Below are 23,636 nucleotides of genomic sequence, written 5' to 3' on the forward strand. Positions count from 1 at the left end.
CTTTCTGGATGTTTGTCGTGCCAATATTTTACTTTTTGTTTACCTTGTTCTGGGTGTTTTTTCCATGTCTTATTTCATACTGGGCTGGGTTTTCCACACTTTTCACTCTTTGCATTGGTTTGTTCTGTTTTAGTGTTTCTACATTTGAAAGTTTTGTACCCTTACTGAATATACTTTACCATTATTTCGCCTGAAGTTTCTCTCCAGGCACTCTAAAATCACGTCTGTCTAATTGGTCTCTCTAAATTCTCTTTAGGTGCACTTAAAAATTTAATTTTGTAATTAAACTTTATAAATAGTTTGCAGGTTTCTCTCCGGGTGCTCCGGCTTCCTGCCACAGTCTAAAAAGATTTAGTGAGCTTTATAGTGAATGCAAATTGACAATATCAATACTGTATATCTATATATCTACATCTATAGATAGATGTTTATATATCTATCTATATAGAGATATAGATATATCTATATCAATATATATATATATATATATAAATTTATATACATTTATAGATGTATATCTGTATATTTATAGATATATATCTATCTATATAAATATCTATATATAGATAGATGTTTATATATCTATCTATATAGAGATATATCTATAAATATATATCTATATATACATTTATATATATATATATATATATATATATCTAGTTATAGATATATCTGTATTTATATTTAGATATATTATCTCTGCTGCCTTGCAATAAAAAAAGTCCCTGGTTCGAAAACCTACTGCAGCAACAATGAAGTAGGTATAAAAATCTGTACCCAGAATAATTTTTTAAATCTATAATTTGGTTTTGATGTAGGGAAGAGTTGCATTTAAGTTATAAAGCAAACACACATTTCATAAACTAAAATGATCAGAATTGATCTATTATGTATTATCTATTATGTAGATATTTAGAATTTTGACTAGGCCATTGACTAGGCCTAGATTTTGAGGTAGGCCAATCTGACATGTAAACACGGTATGCTTTGACCTCAATAATTCCACTGGCTTTATGTTTAATCATTTTGCTAGTATCCAAACCAGTCTCAGGTGTTTTTCAGCCTCTAATAACTTCCCCAGAGTCTGCAATTTATAGACTCTCCTCCTGCTTCGTCTGAAAGTCTTTTGGGACAGACAGCAGTGAGTCTGAATGTTTTTTTGTTTTGTTTTGTAAAACAGGGCTGCACAGTGGCGCAGTTGGCAGAGCTGTTGCCTTGCAGCAAGAAGGTCCTGGGTTCGATTCCCGGCCCGGGGTCTTTCTGCATGGAGTTTGCATGTTCTCCCTGTACATGGTGGGTTCTCTCCGGGTTCTCCGGCTTCCTCCCACAGTCCAAAAACACGACCGTCAGGTTAATTGGTCTCTCTAAATTCTCCCTAGGTGTGAGTGTGTGTGTGAATGGTTGTTTGTCCTGTGTGTCTCTGTGTTGCCCTGCGACAGACTGGCGACCTGTCCAGGGTGAACCCCGCCTCTCACCCAGAACGTTAGCTGGAGATGGCTGTCCCCTGCCGAGCCCACTAGGAACAAGGGTGCACAGAAAATGGGTGGATGGATTTGTAAAACATCTCAGTCTCAGTCAAACTGGATGGAGAACTGCCACTGACTGCATGGGTTAGTCCAATCATTCTCCACTCTTATGCTGAGGAAAACAGCAGAAAGAAATAAGGATCTGCAAATGGAGTCTCCTTTTTCGTTAACATAAAACCTCCTGAGCTTGATCGGGTACTGGAAGTTGAAAAGAAAGCATGACATTTAGAAAGTGTGAAAAACTATGAATAATCATTACGAGAAAATATTCTCGTAACAAAGAGGACATTTGTTGCTATGGAAACTCAGACAACTTGCAATATTTCTTATCGAGACATGCATCACGGAAAAGGATTAGGGCCACTGGAAAGGAATTCTGAATTTAATCTCAGAATTCTGACTTTTTTCTCAGAATTCTAAAAAAAAACCCAAAACGTCCCAATTCTTCTTTCTTTCCAGTGGCCCTAATCTTGTTTCGTACTATTCTCACGTGCCAAAAACATTCAAGTCTAATGTAATTTGTCACACGGGATCTTGCTGAGGTAAACCGCCTGCTTCAGCTTCCTTCACACGGATATAAAAACCCGACGGTCTCTTGTACTTAAAAATGTTTATTAATTTAAAAAAGTATTTTTAAAAAAATGCATCAACAAGCACTTCCTCTCATAAAAGCAATGTCTAAAATACAGAAAAAAACAAAAAAACGTCACAGCAAAATGATTACAGTGGAGAGAAGCTCTACATCTCGGCACCACTTACAAGAGGAAGGGTAAAGTCTTAGTGAAACATTAGTGCTAATGAACACACAGTAAAACAATGGAAACCTGGGGCAGAAAAATGCACACAACAAATATAAAGTCTGCTTTTTAGCAGTCAAATATAATCAGCAAGGTTCAAATGACTGCATTCTTAATGTATCCAGACATTATTCTTTGAGCAGATAACCATTACACACCGTGCCACTTCCACAGAAACAAGTGCAAACGTTTTTGGAGCTCCATCCTGAATCTAAGGAGCCAGGATGCATCTATAAGGGAATTCAATAAAACAAGAAGAGAAGTACCTTATTGTGGTAGTATATGTCGATAATATAAAACACTAGTTGAGTTATTGTGATTATGCCACATTACATGTCTTAGTTCTTCTGTACAAATAACCCGGCGTAAATAAAAAGTAGTAAAGCGACTAGAACTGATCACACTTCCCGTCTATAAAAAACACAGCAGTACAGAGTCGGATCAGAAAATCACCAATAAAAATTACAAACAGTAGATCAATACGTCACCTCTAGGATCAGTTTTCCTATATAAAACATGTTCCTGCTGCTTAAACAAAAGCATCAAAGATAGTAAACGGAGAGATTACTAAATTTTAGAGACAAACATCTTTGCAGTGCTGTAAACGTCACAAGGTTTCTACTTCTCGTCGTACCTTCAAAGTGCAGTCACATGGCTTTTGGCTGCTAACACTCAGCACTATTTAACATTACACTCATTGCACAGTGCAGGTTTCTGGAGGAGACATCTTTGGCATGGACATAAGGCTCAGGAACCAGAGATCCTCAGGTGCATCTTTTGTTTAGCGTGAAGCTCCGCTGGGTAGGAAGAGAAGCTTCACATGGCAGCCGGAGCACAGTGATTATTCTTGTTTTTATGTAAAGCACAACAGATTGTCAGCGCTGTAGCCACAGGTTTATTACACAGCCCAGCCAATAAAACAAAAAGCACCGCTTTCGTTACGACAAGCATTGAGTCTGACGCTACGTATTAATGAGGAGTAAACCGTATTGTGTTTTTATTCCTCTCTGAGTTTCTGTTGACGTAAAGGTGAAGTTTTCTTCACCACGTCTCAGGTGAAGTCTGACCCTCCGTTTAATTGTCCTGCCAGTTTAAACACAGCAGAGATTTTACGGCACCTGGCTCGATTTACGAAATAAAATCCTGGCAATTCGTTTCTAGCACGCAGTGGTTTAAAATAAGTATTCATAAAGCCACAAGGGAGAAGTGGGAAACTTGCAAAAAACAAAAAAAAGATTACAATTGCTTTTCATGTTCATTGTTAATAAAAACAGTGCAAGAACCACCCATTCAATGGGTTTTGTTAGTAAAGTGGTTTTATTATAAACATTGTCTTTTATTTAGTGTTTGAAAAGGACCCTGCTGGTGCGACATATTTTATTTAAAGCTATTTTTGAGAAAATTACACATCATATAACATCTTTTTGATAGAAATTGCATAAATTATGTAGTTTTAAGGGAATTAGCACTAAATCTGCCAAGATTGACGATGTTTCTATTACATAAAAGCATAACATCAAAAATGTTTTTAAAGCTTGAAAATCTTTAGGGATACTTTCCCCTTCCTTTTAAGGTCCTGTAAAGATAACTTTTACACACACTTTGTAAAGAAAATCTCATTAATTTGTTCATTTATTGCAGTAGCATTGTCTCTTACAGGAAAATAACGTAAATAATCAAAGTTAGGGAATAACTGCATTTAACTGGATCAACAGTGGCAGTTATTGGTCTCCCTTCCTGTTTGAATCCCTTTTTTAAAAGAAGGATATAAAGATAATAAATATGCACCAGTGGCTAAAGCAAACAAACCTCTGTGTAAGGTATAAATAAATTAATAGTAGACATAAATAAAGAATAAATAAAAAAGGCTTCATCTACATTCATTTCAACATTTGCACCAGTGGTGATTTTGTAGAAATAATTATTTCTAAACACTGGATTTTTTAATTTCTACTCAAAGTAAGTGCTGGACTTTCAAAAATATTTCTGTGTGATTCCTATTTTTCTTTACCGGGGTTGAAAATAAATGTGGCTGGTTATATTTGTATATGATTAGATAGCTAAAACATTATCATAAATATATTTGTATATAAGATTAGAGTTACATGGGTGAGTTTGGATCAAAATGTCATGACAACAAGTGTGTACCTGGAAGCACAGACAGCTGGTTTAGATGGATCATTTTTATCTTTTACTCTAAACATCATCTAAAAATAAAATAAATGTCGGTTACTTTGCATTCTTAACCAGGATTTTGTATTCATCTCAACTTTGTAGTAAATAGAACCACAAACACCTTTATACACTTTATACTTTAGCTAACACAAAAATGTAATCCAACAAATGTAAACTGTGTTCCTGGACGTTTACAATCTGAATACTTTGTTACCTTTAGTAAGTTTAGTTTTTTATCAAGCAGATAATGAGAAAATAAGTCACAAGAAATTTATTTTTGTGTGTTTGTGTCTTGAGACTTTTGAAGATTAGATGCTGTGGCCTCACAGGTGAGCACTGTCACACAGGTTAGTTTTTATTAGTATCTAAGTAAACTGCTGAGTGTTATTCCTACATTAAAGTCTATGACACACAGATCTGTGGTAAGATATATTAATAGTTAAGAATAGATTATAGTTTAATTGATGTTTTTTTAAACATTGATGTAGTTTTTAAATGTTAAATGCCATGATGTAACTGTATATTTAGAGAAATACATAACAGTGAGTTTCGGCTGATGTTTATCTTTTTGCTGTATCTGCTTGCTGGAGTTGCTTTTGATCACACAGGATGTCTTTTTATTTTTTATTGTATAGTTAAAGGGACGTTTTGGTGTTGCAGCATTATATCAGTTCAGCCTGGCACTTGAACTGGACAATCCTCCAGCGTGTCCTCAGTTTTGTTAGTACATTGGAGTTACGGTGTAAATACCTGATAAATACATTAAAAAACACACAGCTACATCAGTTTTATATGGAAAAAGTCAAGCTTTTCAGCCCATCAGCCCAACAGTTGGGTGATCTTTGCTCTCCAGCCAGTCCAGTCCGCCTGAGTGAGGCGTGTCGCTGATTTGCTGGAACAGCTGGTCGTTCAGCTCCTCGGCTGCGGCGCTGTGGAACCGGCTCTGCTGCTGGCTGGGGTCAAACAGCAGGTTTGTGTCCAGCGAGTTCAGGTCGTTGATGCTGCCAGAGAGCTCTGATGTCATCCTGATCTCACAGGGGAAGTCTGGCCCGCCCGCGGCGAGCTCCGACACCTGCTCCATGAGCGGCCCCGTCAGGAGGTGGTGCTGCTGCTGCGTGTTCCTGAAGTCCAAATGCTGCTGCTGCTGCGAGCTCAAAGCTAGCATTGCAGACTGAGCCTGCTGCTGCTCTGCAGAGACTGGCTGAGTTTGGTTGTTGCCCGCTGAGAGACTCATTTGTTCGCCAACAGTGTTTTCTATGAGGTAGCCTGCCTGCTGTGAGCTGCTGCTGGACTCAGACGCCATCAGGCTCAGGCTGTCATCGCCACCGGGGGGGCAGGAGTTGGACTCCAGCATCTGGGTCAGGTTCATCCGAGCAGTGTAGGTGGAGGGAACGCTGTGCACGCCTAAACCGCGCAGCGCGTCATCGTGGTCCCCTTCCAGCTTGCTCAGAAGGATATTGCTGATGCTGTTGCACTGCTGCACTTCGGTTTGCATCATGATGTTCAGCGGCACGGAGCGGCTCCTCTGAGCCAAGCTGCTGACCATGAGGTTGGCCTCGCTGTTGGCGAAGATGTTCAGCATCTCGGGCGTTACGGGAGAGTTGAAGGGGGACACCACAGAGCGCGGGATGTTGGGAAGAGTGCCGAGGTTCCTCTGATGCACGGCTGGGCTAACACTGCGACAGCGAAACGTCGTACAGGTACTTTTGTTATCCAGAGGCGCCGGCACGGCGAAGCCCTCCTGCCTGCTCATGCTGGCGACCTGCTGCTGCACCGGGGAGATGGGGGTCAGGCGCCCACAGTGGCTGTCGTGGTGGCGCGCATGGGGAACGGCGAAGGCGTGAGGTTTCTGAAATGGCTCATCTGTCAGGCCTCTGTAGCCGGTGAGGATTCCCATCCCGCTGTTTGATTTGTTTGAGCCGCCGCCGCTGCTGTAGCTGCTGTTCATCCAATCCAGCCTGGCCTTGTCTGGGTGGGTCGCTGTGGGCCGCTGCATGGGCTTCACGGGGCTGCTGGAGACGGGGTTGCTGTCGTGGAAACATGTCATGCTGGAGTTGATGGGCGTGAACGCGAACGGGTTCCTGCACTCCACCGGACTGGGAGGGACGGTGCTGCTGCAGTTGGAGTGAGGCGTCCCGATGGGGGTGTGGCGGCTGCTGCCCAGGGCGCTGTCCACCGGGGTGGTGGAGGCGATCCGAGAGCAGGGGCTGTCTCCGGTCAGGGCCTGGGCTCCACCCATCACCTCTGAGGTGGGAGTGGGTGTGTGGATGAGGCTGTTGGGGGCCTGATAGAAGCCACTCATGCTCTGGTTGGTGGATGTGACGCTGTTTGGCGTCAGGACGGTTTGGCCCTGCAGCGGGCCACAGCTTCCCAGCTCCTGCAGCCGTTTCAGTTTCATCTGCTCCTCCATCTGGACCAGTTCCTCCACGATGCTGTCTTGTGTCACATCATCATCGAAGGAGAAGTAATCCATGTGCTCCTGCATTGGGAGCTGATTAGGAGCTGCTTGATCCACAAATTGAAGGGAGTTTGCAGCAGAACTGCACTGATAAGCTGAGTTTGAAGTCAAGCATGCATGATTCTGGTAGCCGGGGTTAGCTGGTATGCTGTGCATGTTACCCACTGCGTGGCTCCGGTGCTCCTGCATCAAGGTGTCACCAGTTTCCATTACACTGGGAGTGGTTTTCCTCTGCATTGAGCTTTGTGGTTTGACAACAGAGTTGAAGAAAGAGGAAGAACTTTGTACATGGACCTGAGAGGAGAAGACGCTGCTCATTTTCATCTCTAGCTCCCTGGAAGCTGGTGCACTCTCTGGTCTACCTGAGCTACTGTGGCCTTGGACATAACCAGCACCCTCTGCTGGCTGCTGGGGCATGAAAACCCGTTTAACTGGGGAGAGGTCTGAAGTGAGGCCCGAGCGTTTCCTGAAGCTCTTTGTTGATAAGAACCCGTCTTCTGCTTGGGCGGATTCTCTGCAGGACGATAATCTGCTGGTGTTTGCTAAAGAAAGAAACCTGCTGGTGTTCAGACTAGAAGAGGTGAAGAGTAAAGAGCCGGCTTTATTGGCAGTATTACTGCTACTTTTGACCGCAGACGAGGAGTTTCCACTGCTTGTGTTGGCCGATGTTTCTTCCAGCCCCAGGAAGCCTTTGGAGTGAGGAATGGGCACACTAGCCGCTCTCTGAACTGGACCTCCAACTCTGTTGGCTGCTCCCTCCTGGGTCAAAGCCTGACTGCTGGGATTTTGCAGTTGGCTGTTCATATGTATTGCTTCCACTTCCATTTCCACATCCATGCTCTGAGTGTCTGCCCCGGGTATCGGGGCCAGGAGGGCCACGGCGGAAGAGCTCCGTGCGTTCTGGATGGAGCCGGCGTCTGCTGCAGCTGCAGAAGCGACGCCTGCAGACGCCGGCCGCAGCATGGTGTTTGTGAGGGACGTCGTCTCCCCGCTGGTAGGCGCCAGAGAAATGGCGGTCATCTTGACCAGGCTGACAGGGCTGACCTGACATGTGGTCATCACCGTCTTAATGGGGCTGTTGGCGATGATCATGGTGGAGGGCGAGCGCATGGCGATGCCGGAGGTGGCAGAGGGCTTGGGCAGGATTTGAGCGTAGCGCTGGCGAACTGGGCGCTCCCCCGCTGGACTGGTCACGTTATTCTGGGCAGGTTTGGGGCTCTGCTTCACTACCTGAACCGGCTGGGAAACCATCTGGAAGTTGATCGGCAGAACTTTGCTCTCCACTGCTGCCACAGGACTCAGTGACATCAGACGCCCGCTCTTCTGCACCTAAACACAAAAAACGATTATAAACTCAGTTAGGGCTGAAGCGATTAGTTCGATGAACTAGGGCTGTTGTAAAAGAATAGTTTAGTAATCGAGTACTCTATAGAATATTTTTACGATTGTTCCTCTCTCTCTTGCTCACACGGTGACGATGCGGTTCCGACAGCAGAAAACCTATCATACTCTGATAATCGCACCACGCAATGTAACAATACTTATTTGTCCCCAAAACCTGCTAAAACACCGGACAATTCAACATCATGCTGCTAGCGCTTAGCAACAACTCCTAGGCGGAAGTGAGAGCGATGCCCACCACTAATAACGAGGCAGACACATTTTCCTCTCTGAATTTTAATAATCAAGGTACTCGAATCATTGAAGGAATCGTTTCAGCCCTAAGATGAACTCTTCCAGACTGAACGGATCGGCGTGGATCCAGCCAAATTTGAGCTATATGAAAAATTCAAATGGTTTCTGAAAGGGGAGACGTTGTGCTTTCCAACCAATCTGGGGTTATTACAGTAATTTCATCCCACCTGTCTGAAATGAAAAGACATAATCCTCATTTCTTACTGTGATGGGACTCGGCACAGCTGCCACCACGATGCCGATGGTCGGCTGCGGTGAGGGAGGGCCGGGGCTGCCACCAGTCACGCTGTCCAGCATCCGCTTCGCCTGCTCCTCCCCCAGAACAGGAGAAAGCATCTTCTGCTCCTGCTGCTTCCTCTGGATCTTCCTCTGCAGCTGCTGCTTTGCGTCTACGGACGGCGACGAAAACATTTTGCCTTGAGGCTGGAAAGGCTGAGTCTCGGCTGCGGGTACAAAGGCTGAGACGCTCTGCTGAGGTTTGACCTCTGGAGACAAACAGAGGGACGTAAAGACACACTGCAACAACAATGTTATTTATATGGTTTACTGTTGTTCACAATGAAAAAATATTTTGCATCGCTTTGTGGTGGGTAGAGTACCCAAAAACTGTACACAAATGAGAGTATAGCACTGCTTCAACTTATTTTTACTCAGGATAAAGTAAAAAAGTAAGAAATTACTCAAGAGTAAAAAAGATACTTCCGATACTTCACAGCAAGAGTAAAAAGTACAATGTAGTAAAAGTACTCCTAAAAGCAATGCTTTTCCCAAAAAGTCACCCAAATAAATGTAGCTAGTTACTAACCAAATGTATTTTAGAATCAAAGTTTTCATCATATAAAAAATATGTGCACTCTAAAAAACATTAGATCATTTTAGTACAAATATTTCAAGTGAAAAACTGATTTGAGAAAATTAATCCAATTTAAAGCAACGCACACTAAAAAGGAGACAAGGCAATGACAAAAGAACAAACACTTGTATAAGGAAAAGACAAAACAAAAAATACACATTTCTGCTTTTAGTTTTAATTATATCACTTTTGGTCCTCCATACTGAGTGCAGTAACACGTAGCTGCCACTAGATGTCTCCCCCACCTTTCGGCAGCGTTAGCTTGCTCACCTGGTGCTGTTGCTGCGCCAGTCATGAGCGTGAGAGCTGCCAGAGACTTGTTGCTGATGTAATGGCTGTCGATCAGAAAGCGGGCCAGGTCTTCCACGGCATCAAACTGGCGCTTCAGAACCTTCTGGGCCCACTCACACACAAGATCACAGGCTGCAAATCGCACCTCCTCCTTGATGCCGCTCACATGGCATGGCGACTCCAGGGCGTCACACTGAAGCTGCTCGATGCGGATGGAGTTACACAGGCAAGAACAGATCAATAAAAGGTTCTCCAGTACTAAAAATGTTTTTGAAAAGTCCGGTTTGCTTACTCCATCTGCTGATTTATGGAGGTCCAAAGTGGGTAAAGACGGCATGTGGACGAAGGGTCTCTTTCTTAGTCCACTGTAGCAATATGTAAATCCGAGTTAAGGTCAAAACAGTGAATTTGTACTAGAACATTTTAGGAAGTATTTAAACAGGTTAGGAACGGTCTATAGACTAAACAGGAGATGTTTATTAAATTTTTTCCTCACACAAAAGCATTCTTAAATAATGAGATTTTATTATATTATGAGCTTCTTTCATAACAAGCTGCTTACACTGCAAAAACACAAAATCTTACCAAGTAATTTTGGTCTAGTTTCCAGTGCAAATAAATTATTACACTTGAAATAAGACAAAACTAACTTAAAAGTAACTTTTCAGCATCATATAGAGGATTGTTTTAAGTAAATAACTCCTTAATACTGATGAAAAAAAACTTGCTCTATTATTGGCAGATAAATTAACTTATAACATGGGGAAAATGTCTTGTTATAAGTTAATTTATCTGCCAATGGAACTGGTACTTTTTCCATCAATATTAAGGAATTTTTTACTTAAAACAAGCCTCTGTATCTTGCTAAAAGTTACTTGTAAGTTAGTTTTGTCTTATTTCAAGTTTGCTAAGATATTTGTGCTGGAAACTAGACCAAAATTACTTGGTAAGATTTTGTATTTTTGCAGCGTAGGGTCTCTTTAAATCCAAATAAGCTCCAAATAAGGCCACACCTTCCAACTCAACTTTTATGTGAAAATGGCTGCGAACAGATGCGCAATTATACAACCCTACATCTTTGAAAAGCAGAAGTAGAGTCTCCTGCACAACCAACAAGAATGCAGGAAGTGGTTTCTGGATGATAAGTCAACAACAAAACGCTTGTCTTAGCCAGTAGCCATTGTACAGCAGTAAAACTAGCTGACCAAACATGCTGGAGATCCTCAGAACCAGAATCAAGGAACAATCTTCTAGAAAACGGCAAAAATGCTGAAACATTGAGATCGTTTAAGATAGAAACCAGTTTGTTTATAACTGCCATTAATTACTGGCACACTGACTGAACATCTAGTTTTATTACTTCGCTTTACTTTACCACTGACGTGTAATGTTTCTTTTTTTATTTATTGTTACACTTATAGATAAACTTTAAATAAATACACTTTAAGCTGCATTTTCACAGAAACATGCAGTAAACAAAAATCTTGACAACCTACACAGTAAAACTGAAGTTTATGTTTTAGCTTTTTAATTCAACTTAATGTCAATAAAAACAGTTTTTCTGAAGCTTTAATCTAAAAACCAGTCTCCCTTCAGCTAACCAAGATATCTGACCCCACCTTCCTCTGAGATAATGACATTAACCTCAGTGAAGGTCATGGACACAAAACAAACAGCAGCTTGACGTCACAAGCTCAACAGGCACGGCTAAACATGAAGGTCAAGATCACACAGACGCCCCCGAGGGTCTCTGTATTCTGCTGCTGCCTTTGAGGTAGAAGGGGGCTTCATTTCATTTCACATCTATATTTAGAGAGCTTATGAACTGCTGCAGCAGATGGTCTGAGACCAGACACACACACACACACACGCAGACAGACATGGGCCAGACTGGTACAGTACGGTCCATTCCAGTAAAGGATATTTAGATTTCCCTCTCATGCCGAGCCGACGCGCCTTCATGTTCGGGAAGACGTTTTTCATCATCTTTCCAAAGTCCGCGGCGCTCAGTGGATGATAGTTGAGATTGTCACAGAAGCTCCTGAATCATACAAGAGAGAAAATGAATTAGTGAATAATAACAGCAAAGAGTGCGGGAGCGGTCACATGTGAAAGGCCTTTCAGAAGCATTTTTATCTCACAAACTTCTGCTGTTTGTCACATTGAAACCGTAAAACTCTGTATAATTTTAGGCTCCGGAGCCACAAGTGGCTCTTGAACTTAATATCTTTGCTTAAATAGACAATATGGAAACAGCTGATGTTTTTAAGTGTAGCTCTAATAACAAATGCAGGTTTTTTTTGTAGTTTTTACTCTTTTTAAAATGGATTTTGCATTGAATTTCCACAAAAATACATGCTTCTTACATAACTTTCTCTGTCTTAAGTTTAAAACGCTGTTTTTTTATGTTATGTCCTAAAAAAAATTAACATCCAAAAAAAACCCAAAATTGTTGTCCTTCATAAAATTTCACTGACGTTATTTTGAAAACAAAAACAAAACGCACAGCCTCTAAACTTCACACAGCTGATTGAGAGGCATCCTGAAACTGGAGTCAATTTTCAAAAATCTATTTGAATAAAAATGAAAGTTATTCATTTTCCTCATATTAGAAAAAGACTACATTTATTTATTTTGGTGTATCACAAAAAATACAAAGTACAGTTACGTTTATTGTTGTAATGTGATAAAATGTGGAGACATTTGTATAAAAAGGGTGTGAATATTTTTGCAACGAGCTGAATTTGAGCATTTTATGATGATACAAGAATGAAAGGAAGGAAAGAAGATCACATGGAAGAAAGGACACATTTAGAAGATCACCATCAAATCTTTCCAAGAATTTTTATTCTAGTTTCTTGGGAAAATACCTTAATACACTTTAAGTAAGACAAAAAATAACCTACGAGTAACTTTTCAGCAAAATACAGGAGCTTGTTTTAAGTCAATAATTCCTTAATATTGATTTTTTAAAAAGGTTTTAGTTCCACTGGGGTTAAGACATTTTGTTTTATAGGTGAAATAATCTGCCAGTAGAACTAGTATTTTTTAAGAAATTGTTGACATTAGACAAGCTCCGATACCGAAAAGTTACAAATAAGTTAGTTTTATCTTCCTAAGACATTTGCACTAAAAACCAGACCAGACATTCTTGGCTAGATTTGGGGTTTTTGGAGAGATGGGACAGGAATTAAAGTCTGGAATTGCAAATCATTTTTAGAAACTCATTTTTTGTTTTCCAAACTGGCCCAAAAAAAAACGCTGAATCAAATCCCTGACTTTTCCAGATTGTGCAGAAACAACCTTCACCTGTTGACACTACTGATCTATCAGGTTGTATCAATCAATACGGGTCCCAAAATATACATGTAAAGTTCACCAAAACCTCTGCCCTGGTTGATTATTGATTGGTTATCAGCTGTAGTTCCCATTCACTTAGATAAACCTTGTATGTATCAAACAAACACTAAGCCTGCTGAGTGTTTTTGGTCTTTTTGTAGCAGCCGGTCCCGAAGGCGCCAATGTTTCTGGAGGCTGCTGTATTTTTGTTCTGGTGGAGTTAAATAGATAAAAAAAAAAAAAAAAAAGTTATATAAGAGTGTCAGAGCTTTTCAATGGCTGTCTCAGATTTTCCATTCTAATATTACCAACACATGCTGCTCTATGATTCTCATGCCTGCTGCATCTATTTATACCGACACTTTAGCCTGCAGTAATGTAGGGCAGGACGCGGCACAAACACTGAAAGGTGTTCGCACAAAGAAAAATTAAAAACAACAGCAACTTCTGAAAAATGTCTGACTCAGTGGCTGTATGCTAAAAGCAAAACTCTGAAGTTGTGGCTAAAGTAAGCGGACTTCTGCAGCCAGGTTTTGCTCCGTCTGTCCGTACTTGTACTCATCGTAGACCTCCTGCTTGGGAAGCGAGGTCTCCGGGTATTCCTCCAGATGGTCGCGGATCCAGCCGAACGCGTGCATCTGCTGAGTGCGGCTGGACGACAGGGCGCTCTGGTCACTGAGAAAAGAGCCGAGTCACAGAAACTGATTCAGCAACACAAAAACCTCCTCAAAGCCGTCAATACGAAGAGTTTATCGCAAACATATTCTGTGGCTCTACCGTGGATCGTTGTTATTGCTCATTGTTGTTATCATGCAGGTCAAGTCAGTGCTGGGCGACACGGATTAAGGTCAAATCTGATTTTCTTAAAAAGAAAAACGACTCATTTTTATCGGAAAAATGTCTCAAAATTATGAGAAAACCAGTTGTTTTGAGGAGAGAGAAAGGTTAGCTCAGTCCAAGTGGTTCTTTCTTCGAAATAGATATAATTTTTTGAGCAATCGTTTAAAAATCCTGCTACTGCTAACAATCTGAATGTGCTAAAAGATTAAATTTTATCTGTCAAACTTATACCAAAATATGAATTCACAAGAGTCTTAAAATTTCTCATTTTAATTTTTTATTTTAAAATATAAAATTCCGACTTTACTCTCCTAATATTGTGACTGTATTCTTGTGTTATTTTGACCCTATTGTCATATATTTTTCTTGTAATATTATGACTTTACTCCTGGCTCTAATGTTCTGAATTTAAAGTTCAAGTAAATAGAAGCTGTCATCTACGCACCCTGACGTCACTGAACGGTGGGGGAAAAAATCCATATTTTCCAAAAATTGTATCTTAAAAAACCAAAAATGTGATAAATTAAAAAAGTCGATTTATTGCCCTGTGAGGTTTTACCTTTTCTCTGCGCTGCTGCTGCTGGGACCAGTAGGCAACTTGAGGTAGAGGTAGAGTTTTTCAATGTCTGAGAACTTCTCCAAATCTTGCTGCAGACGTAAAAAAGAAAAGAGGATAAAAGTTTATATTTTTAATCAGGGTGAATCTTAAGTACAACACAAAGTATTATTTTTTACAACTAAGCTTGTATAATAAGTAGAAACATTTTCATCCATGGATTTTTACTGAAAAGAAAACTATGTTGCATCTAAATCAGCTTTTTTTATTTTTTATTTATTGAACTCAGCTCAACAACTGTAAACATTTTAAAGGAAAATGACCCAAATCCTGTTTTTATATCTGAGAATAAATTTGTTCAACTGAGCCCAAAAGAATTTGAAAATTAAATGCAAATGTTCAAAATCCTGTTTATGTTTTGTATCTGTGATGAATAACGAAACAAAACAAACAAACAAAAAATCAATTGGAGGACTTTATTTGCTTCATTTTATTTTAGTTTTTGTCTTGGCCAGTGAATACTTTAGACTCAACGATTTGGCCCATGTGACAAAAAGTTTGTACACCCCTGTTCAAGCAACAACACATAAATTCATCATTTCACCTGGAGTTAATCAGTAACTGTGGCATTTTGTGACCAAAAACTTGAGTGTACTTCACTGGTATTTTATATTACAGACCGACACAAAGTACAGTATAATGGTACTTTGAAACCCTCTGGTTACAGACTTTGACTAGGTCTTCCTAACACAAAAACAATTCTCTAGTACCACTGGTTTAATATTTGTTGCACTAATAAAGTGATCCTCCTCTTTTAGAGCCTCTAACAGGTTTTTTCCCCATCAACTCTAACGATCTTTGCTAAAATGGGGATAAAACATGGCCGCCACAGCATGATACAACCACCACCATTTTTCACTACGCTGATGTTCAGCTTGACATGCTGTGTTAGTTTCTGACACGTGTATTATGAAGTGACTCAGCATTATTATTATTATTATTAATAATTGACACTCATATTAAAACATTAGCTAAGCTAAAGATTACTCTAAAGGTTTCAGACGTGTGTATCAGGGTGTGTTGACCTGTGATGGAGGGTCATCTGTCTGAGGTTTATCTGGTGCAGTTTCTACAGTCTTGCTGTATTGTCATGTGGTTATATTGTGCCTACATCTTCATAAGAGGTTAAATGTTTCAGAGTCTTAGGGTTGGCAGACAGTGGTGACAGCAGCTGAGTGAGCTCTGAGGGATTCATGTATCTGCTGTGTGTGCTACACAACACCGTGCACACGCTCAGTTTAGTGAGACGCTGTGGACAGACGGACGGACAGACAGGCCGGCTCCTGTGGGGCAGGACGGTCTGCAGACTGAACCAAAGTCTTCTGCTGTTAACACGTCTCCCAGCACAGCTCCACTGATCCTCTGAGTTCACCCCCCTGGCTTAAGGTCAAAGGTTGTCTGCAGCTTTCACACAATGAAACTAAAATAATTAAGGTTGCACATCAAGTGTGAATTTAGCGGTCATCAGTCCTAGCTGAGAGTTTGTACGTGTGTAGCTAAAGTGACGTAATGTGACCTGTTAATTAGAGTGACGTCTCAGTTCTAATGAATATTAATGCTGATCGTTTTCTTATTGGTTTATCAGAACAGACATTTATCAAATGAGTTACTTTTTATTTTTGTTTTATAAAGTCCACGTTTTCTAGGTTTTTAGTTAATGTCACATTTTCAAAAAGTCAAAAAGAGAAAAAGTTATTATAATTTAGACAAAATAAAACAGAATGAATTCAGTATGATGGATAAATTAACTAATGGTTGGATGGTTGGTTGGTTAGATGAATGGATGGATGAATGATTGGTTGGATGTAGTAACTCATGTTTTATAAATTCAGTTTCCTGGAGTTGTCGGTCAAATCATTCAATCATTTTTACATTTTAATTCTTTTCCAGCAGGAAGTACTGTCCTGGATTTTCATAATAAAACAACCTGTAAGAAGCTGCCATGTGAATCTGAAATATAAATGACTGAAATAATATTTAATCAATTAGGTGAAACCTGTGTGAGGACATAAGTCTTTCTGAGAGACCAACAGGGACAGCTGAGGATCGAACAGCAAACTCCCAACAAATGAAAACGATCGTCTCATTATTGGAAAAGTAAAAAAAAAAAAAAGTTGAACATCATGATTATCTTTATTTCCACAAACATCAGATTAACCAAAAGGTTTTAGTTGTACTCACCAGGATGTTTTCCACTTTTGACTGGACAGATTTGCTGTAAAACAGACGCAACATATAAATTAGCATGAAGCTTGTGTAACATGAACGCTTGTTCCTAAACAGTATTTATTTATAAAGCAGAGGACTGTTTGGTATGTGACGACCCTCCCTGCAGCATCTCTCAGGTCCTCTACTACAGGAGCGACACGTCGAAACGAACAGAAAACACGTTTTCTAAGACGGAAGACGCTCCATCAATCAGGAAATTCAGTCGCCGTCGCTGAGAAAGCCACATTAATTAAACGTAGCTTCAGGCAAAACTTAAACTTTTAGTATTTTATTTCCTTACCTTATCACAGCATTTTCAGAATAAAAATGTGTGATGGTCTGAGGCTGTTTTGTAGGTCCAGACCTGAACTAATTGTCATAATTGATAAAAATAAAATCATTCTGCTCTCTACCAAAAACCCAGAAGGAGAATGTCGGTCAGGTTGTGACCTCAAGCTGAACGGACGATGCTTCAAACCACCCATAAAAAACCCATAGAGCAGCTTTTATACCAAAAACATGTTCATCACATGCTCGTTAAAATTATCATTTTATTGTGACAGTATAATGTAAGAGAAATAAACTGCGAAAAACTGGATCTCCTCTGCCTTTTCCCAGTGCTCCCAGTACAATCTGCAGAAATACCAGAGACAACCAATCAGAGCCAGGAAGAGGGTTTTCTCTCTGCTACGCTACAGGAAGGCTAAGTCTAGTTAGCACAGCCACTGATAATGGCGGACAAACTGTTTTCCACCATTACCACATTAAGCAGCGTCTATCTGAGGATGATTGTCAGCGCTAAGACCCTCCTCCTGGCTCTGATTGGTTGCTTTTGACTGGGAGTGGAGCATTTCTGTAGGCCGCAATGTTATCACTGGGAGGAAGTGGAGAAACTTGATATTTTTCAGATTATCAGCCTCATATTATGTTAAAATATGAGTTTTAACAAATATGGAAAAACATTTTTGCTGTAAAAGTTAAATATTGTGGCTTTAAGCGGGCTGATCATGCTCTGAAAACCTCTAGAGAGGCAAAATTAAACAATTTAGGACCAGAATCCTCCACAGTGAACTAGAAAACACCAACTGTCACAAAGTGGTTATGTTTAGTTTGGAATTATATTTATCACATATGGTTGGAAAATGATTAAAATAATCATTAATTGAAAACTGCATTTTGTATTTACTCAAGTCAGCTTTGACAAATATGAAAATACTTTTTCCTGATATAATAAAAAAAGCAAAAACAAAAGAAATCTGCAGTGGAGAAAATGCTTCTTAACAGCACTATTTGTGCAATATTTTACATTTAACTTTTAAAAAACTAATTAGCAGAGATAAATGTTTACCTCTTGTTTGCTTTTGACAGTAAGCCTACAGTACACTCCACAAATATTTTATTCATTCATTTATTTACGTATTGAATTTACAGTTTAAAATGAACATGAACAAAAATTTGAGGAAAAAAAAAAATCTTGTCTGTCAATCTCTTAAATTAATTTGCAATAATATAAGCAACTAAGCATAAACAAACCACACATATAAATACATCTTTAAACAAAAAAATCTAATATGTGTATATAAAAATAAGAAAATGTTTTTTTAAATACATATAAAAAATTATATCTAGAATTTAGAATTATCAATTATTTTCTTTGTTAATAATGATAAAGAGAAAAAAAAATCTTATATATATATATAACATTTTCTTCATCATTATTTGTTATCATGTCTTTGTAATGAGAAAGCTCTCTACTGAATCAATAGACTTCATTATACCTTCATGGAATATGTAATAATAAATACAACAGGTTAAGTCAAAAAACAGAGTCATAAAACTAACAGAAAAGTATTTTTAAATTCTTTATTCACTTTAATGTATTTAAATGAGCTGCAGCTCTCATGTTTAGGTGAGTCAGACAGTCGTTGACTCTGAGACAGAAGCGGGCGATGGGTAAAGTCTCTTACTGGGCGGGTCAGAATCAGGAGATGTTCTGAGCCGTGACATGAGCGGCTGTCTTTAATTCGCTGTTACCAGGGGGGGCGCGGATTTCCTGCTGCTGAAAGCCCGTCATTAAGCTCTTTGTGAGGTAGAGCTGGCAGGTAGGCTGAATGACACCTGATGCAATGTTTAGCAAGGGTTCAGCTGCAGAAGTAAAGAACTGATGCAACAGCTGCAGTTCATTCTGTGAGGAACGGATGAGAAAAACAGCAGCCATGCAGCTACAACAGAAGATGAACTCTGACCTCTGTGAGTTTCAGCCTGTTTGGAGCAGAAAACGACATCGACACCAGATAAGTGACGTTTCTGCAGACGGTTGAACTATGAGCCGTTTCTGGTCACTCAGCCTTTTGGCGTTTTATGGCTCCTTGGTTTCATTCAGAAATAAAAGGTCAGAGAACAGGCTTGAGTAAAACCTAACACTGTACGCCATCACTGTTTACATGATGCAAAACGCCTACATTTCTCTGTTTTAGGGTTTAACGCAGCTCCGTAATTTAACACAACCAGAAAACAGGCGGTTGAGTCAAGCTTAACTGGCTTTATTGGAATATATTTAATGTTTTTAAATTAGCTGAATTCAACACCTGTGTATCTTAAAGGGGCAGTATTATGTATGTTCTAGGCACATAGTGCTATTTTATAGTACAATCAATTATTTTACCTTCATTTGTTATAGAAACATCAGTAATATGCAGATCTGGAAAAAATGAAGAGTCCACTGCTGCCAACCCCTTTGAAAACCTGGTTTTTCCACCAAATATTAATTCTGAACTCTTCCTGAGTTAAAAGATTAATACTGTTTCTAAATGAACATGAACTTGTTTTCTTTGTATTAATTGAGGTCTGAAAACACTGCATCTTTTGTTATTTTGACCATTTCTCATTTTCTGCAAATAAATACTAAATTCTTGCTTGTAATTTGTCAGTAGTTCATAGAATAAAAGAATAATGTTCATTTACATATAAAGACTAAAATCAGAGAAACTGATCATGTTAAGTGGTCTCTTAATTTTTTCCAGAGCTGTATTATCAAATATTTTAATTACAAATTCTGACTTTGTAATTTAACACCTTGACATTGGGCCTCTGTCTTGTTGAAAATGTCTTCTTTTTCTGAAACTCTGCAGTTTTCTAACTATAAACCTTCATTAAAAGCCATATTCAGGAGCATCTCAGTAAATTAGGATATTAAGTATGAGTTCGAAACAATGATGCTCATTTACAGATTCATTAATCACATCTATTTTTGTTTCAAGCATTTTTCTGTTACTTTTGACAATTATGACTAACAGCTTTTCAGAAAAAGTTAATATTAAGACGAATAAAAACGGTTTTTGAAAATAGATGCTATGCTATGTTATGGCCTACTCAGTCGTGAAGAAAACTACTGAGTTGCCAGATTTCCAGGTGACAGTCATTCACAGGGCAAGTCATTGTTAAAGAAGCTGGCTGTAAACATGGAAAGTTGAGTGGAAGGAAAAACGTTTGGTTGAAACCAAGCAGGATAACTAAAGCGTAGAGAGGATTGTGGATGAAATGTATTCCACACTCTGGAAGAAATTGATTGGCAGCATACACACAAATGATAAGTAATGTGATAAGTAATAATAATAATGGAGTGAATTTAATACCATATGGATCAATGTTTACTGTATCAAAAGGCCAAACTATGATTAGTTCAATGATAGTTTGATTTCTTGAAAATCAAAACTAAAACTCTTGAAGTGTAGATTTAAAAACACTAATGTTAGCAGAGCCAGACAAAATGCTGATATAAGGACTCTCGCATTTGAAACGGCACATAATTAAACATTTGGAGGCTAACGAGGGCAGTGGAGGAACGTTAACAATAAAAACAGAATAATAATTTCATTAATGCTGCTTGAAAATCTTAATGGAAGAACAAATAAATCAGGACTGTAGAGATGCTTTTGTTAACCAGAGATCAGATCAAAGACATTTTTATCAGCTCTGACTGACGTTAGCATTTTTAAATGCTAAGAAAACAGAAATGTCCCTCCTATTCAATAAATAATTCAAAACTAAGAACTCCCACCATTTGTGTTCTTTTAAAGCACAAGAATCAACAGCATGTCATGTTCAATGGAAATAAAATACAAGTTAAAAACGCATGCTTTGATGAATAAATGGTGATGATCTCTTTCAGTTTCTGCTTGATTCACAACAACAAATTAAATCAAAAACACTTTTTTTTTCTAACTTATTCCCATATTCTTTTAAAATAAAAAAGATAAAATTTGTAAAAATAATAGTAGATGCTGATTAGTGGATTTAGTGATGTTTGCAGATTTGACTAGGTTATGTTAATAAAAAGCTCAAATGAGCTTCAAATTACTGCCTGGGTTACAAAGTTGATGCCAAAAGTGTTATCTATAATATCAACAGTGATAAACTACATTGACAAACACAAACTCATGTGAGGGAAATAACTTCCTTTTGCCAGTGAAGGAACTTTTATGACACTCCACCTGTACTAAAGTACAACCAGAGGTGAGTTGTAACTAGGTATTTTTACTCAGTTACTTTTACTTGAGTAACTTTTTTAACAAAATGTAAATAGTCTCTAGAATGTGCACATATTTTTTCAATTAATCGATAGAATGGTCGATTATTAAAATAATCACTACTTGTAGACGTAATCAAGTTTTACCAAACATTTTTATAACCTCCTCTTACTTGAGTATTTATTTATTTCTCTATTTTATGGTCACGTTTTACCTTCACTTGAGCACCAGAAGTGCTCATACTTGAGAACGGTTCTGCATTTCCATTTTCACAGAGACTTGCCAAAAATACTACTACAAATTATACTTAGAATTACTACATATTATACTGATTTTATCTCGTGTGTTGCTCTGAAACAAAAACTGCGCGTAGTGGTGAGATGACTTATCCAGCATGGTGCATGCCCAAACAGTTAGGTGTAAAACCTCACCAGATGGAGTTCTTGATCCTGAGCTGCAGAGCGCTGGTCTCAGCACCCTGCAGCCCGGGAAGAAGGCCGGGTAGACTCCCCGCTCCGGTGTCCGGCTGCTGGGGATCCTCATCGGCCATCGGGGTGCGCCTCTGAGCGGGACTGGCCTGGAATGGACGGGACTGGACGAAGACAGGCGGAGTCGAGTTAGCGGACATGGACCGGGACACGTTGCGGCGGGACAGCAGCGCGCCCTGTTGTTGTTGTTGTTGTTGTGGTGGTGGTGGCCACCCAGGGCTCCTCCTTCGACATCGCTCGCTTCAGACTCCGGACAAACCGCCGGCCGGCCGGTCGGTCAGTCTGGAGGCTGCGCAGCCGAAATAGGCGCCGCTGCCCGGAGCCTGGGTGATGCGTGGATATAAATAAAAGAGGAGCGCAAACAGCAGAGCAGACAGCTGGAAAACAAACTAATCACTCCCTCCGGTGAGCCCTGCTCTGCCCCGCACGTTGTGGGATTTGTCCGCATGTGCATGGAGAGTAGTAGCGGCTGGGGACGCGCATGCGCGTTGGTGAAGCCAGCACAAAAACAAGCTGAACTGTCAGCCGAAGTGCATCTGAACGATTACTTATTCCTCTGACATTAAATTGAAATTATAGAAATGTTCGTGCACATTTATTATGCTATTGATTCTGTTCGCTCATACAAGAAGTCCAAATCACCCAATTTTATGGCTTTGACTGCTTTTATGGACAGTTTATGATCGGAACAAAATGTACCACAATAGCTAAAAATAAATAAAATCTAAATACATAATCCTTATTATTACTCATTAAAAACATTTAAGTTATTCATGTTCACAGATTTTGTTTGAGGTGGTTAAAATATTTCTCTAAGAAACGAGACTTTCCTTCAAGAAACAACCTCAATTTCCACTGATTCGCAGTATGATTTAATGTCCCTATTTGGGTTCTCTTCACTTATCAGTCCTGCAGAAAAACTTACAAACACAAAAACATGATACCAAATGAAAATACATCTGAACATGTGTTAAAAAATATGTGTTTTTCATAAGGCTTGTTTAAAAAAAAAAAACTTGAGAATTACCTTACACAAAAACACATTAGTATGCCTTAACTTACACATAATAATGGTTGGAGTGATGATAAAATGTTTACATTGTTAAATATATTACTTTGACTATTTTTGCTCATTAGTAGCATATTAGAACACACCAAAGACACTAAATACATTATTGTTCCTACAGATATTTGTCAGGTGAGAAAATACTGACAATCTTGTAGTTAATGAAAGCTGTGTCATTGAGAAGTCTCTTATTTTGGGGTTTCAAAACCTTCTCTATTGAATCATGTGCTATGCCCCCTGGTGGAGGTTTTAAGTACTATGTTTAGTCAGTGTCAGTTGTAGTAAATAATTTTAAAAACTGTATAATTAAATTAATTCTACTAGATGAATTGTGTTTTTATCAGAGTTTGACGTTTTTCTATTATAAGTTGTTCAAATTATCAATACAACAAAGGCACGATATCAACATTTAGTCAAACAACATTTGGAAAAGGTGGAATTTTATCATTAACATTTACTTTATCTTAATTGGGGGGAAAAATCATTTTAGGTGATGATGTAGATTTTCAATAACTCAGATATATTATTCTCAAGATTTTATGAAGTACTGTACCTTTAAACTTCAAATTACTTTAATGACGGATAGAAACACCTGCTTCAAGATTAACTCAATATGACCTCAATAACGCAATAATTTCCGCAGTTTTATTTTATTTTATCAAAGTACAATAAACATTCACCCAAACAAACATGTCTGTCTGTTTGTCTTGATTCATATTGCCAAATGCCCTTCAGAAGCTTCCGTACTTTTGGAG

At 39.1% G+C, this 23,636-nt stretch overlaps 1 protein-coding gene across 1 annotated transcript; it reads right to left on the minus strand.

Annotated features, from left to right (window-relative positions):
- Positions 1 to 2,116: 2,116 nt before the first annotated feature.
- LOC122843542 (DNA-binding protein RFX7-like) lies at positions 2,117 to 22,299 on the minus strand. Its single transcript, XM_044138357.1, has 9 exons — positions 21,759 to 22,299; positions 16,772 to 16,805; positions 14,534 to 14,622; positions 13,687 to 13,809; positions 11,720 to 11,836; positions 10,088 to 10,172; positions 9,775 to 9,994; positions 8,856 to 9,136; positions 2,117 to 8,285 (listed from the first exon to the last, which is right to left on the minus strand). The coding sequence occupies exons 1-9, from the start codon at positions 21,953 to 21,955 to the stop codon at positions 5,310 to 5,312; spliced, it is 4,122 nt and encodes a 1,373-aa protein (XP_043994292.1). The 5' UTR covers positions 21,956 to 22,299; the 3' UTR covers positions 2,117 to 5,309.
- Positions 22,300 to 23,636: the final 1,337 nt, after the last annotated feature.

This window comes from Gambusia affinis, linkage group LG02 (assembly GCF_019740435.1).
Source record: "Gambusia affinis linkage group LG02, SWU_Gaff_1.0, whole genome shotgun sequence".
NCBI lineage: Eukaryota > Metazoa > Chordata > Actinopteri > Cyprinodontiformes > Poeciliidae > Gambusia > Gambusia affinis.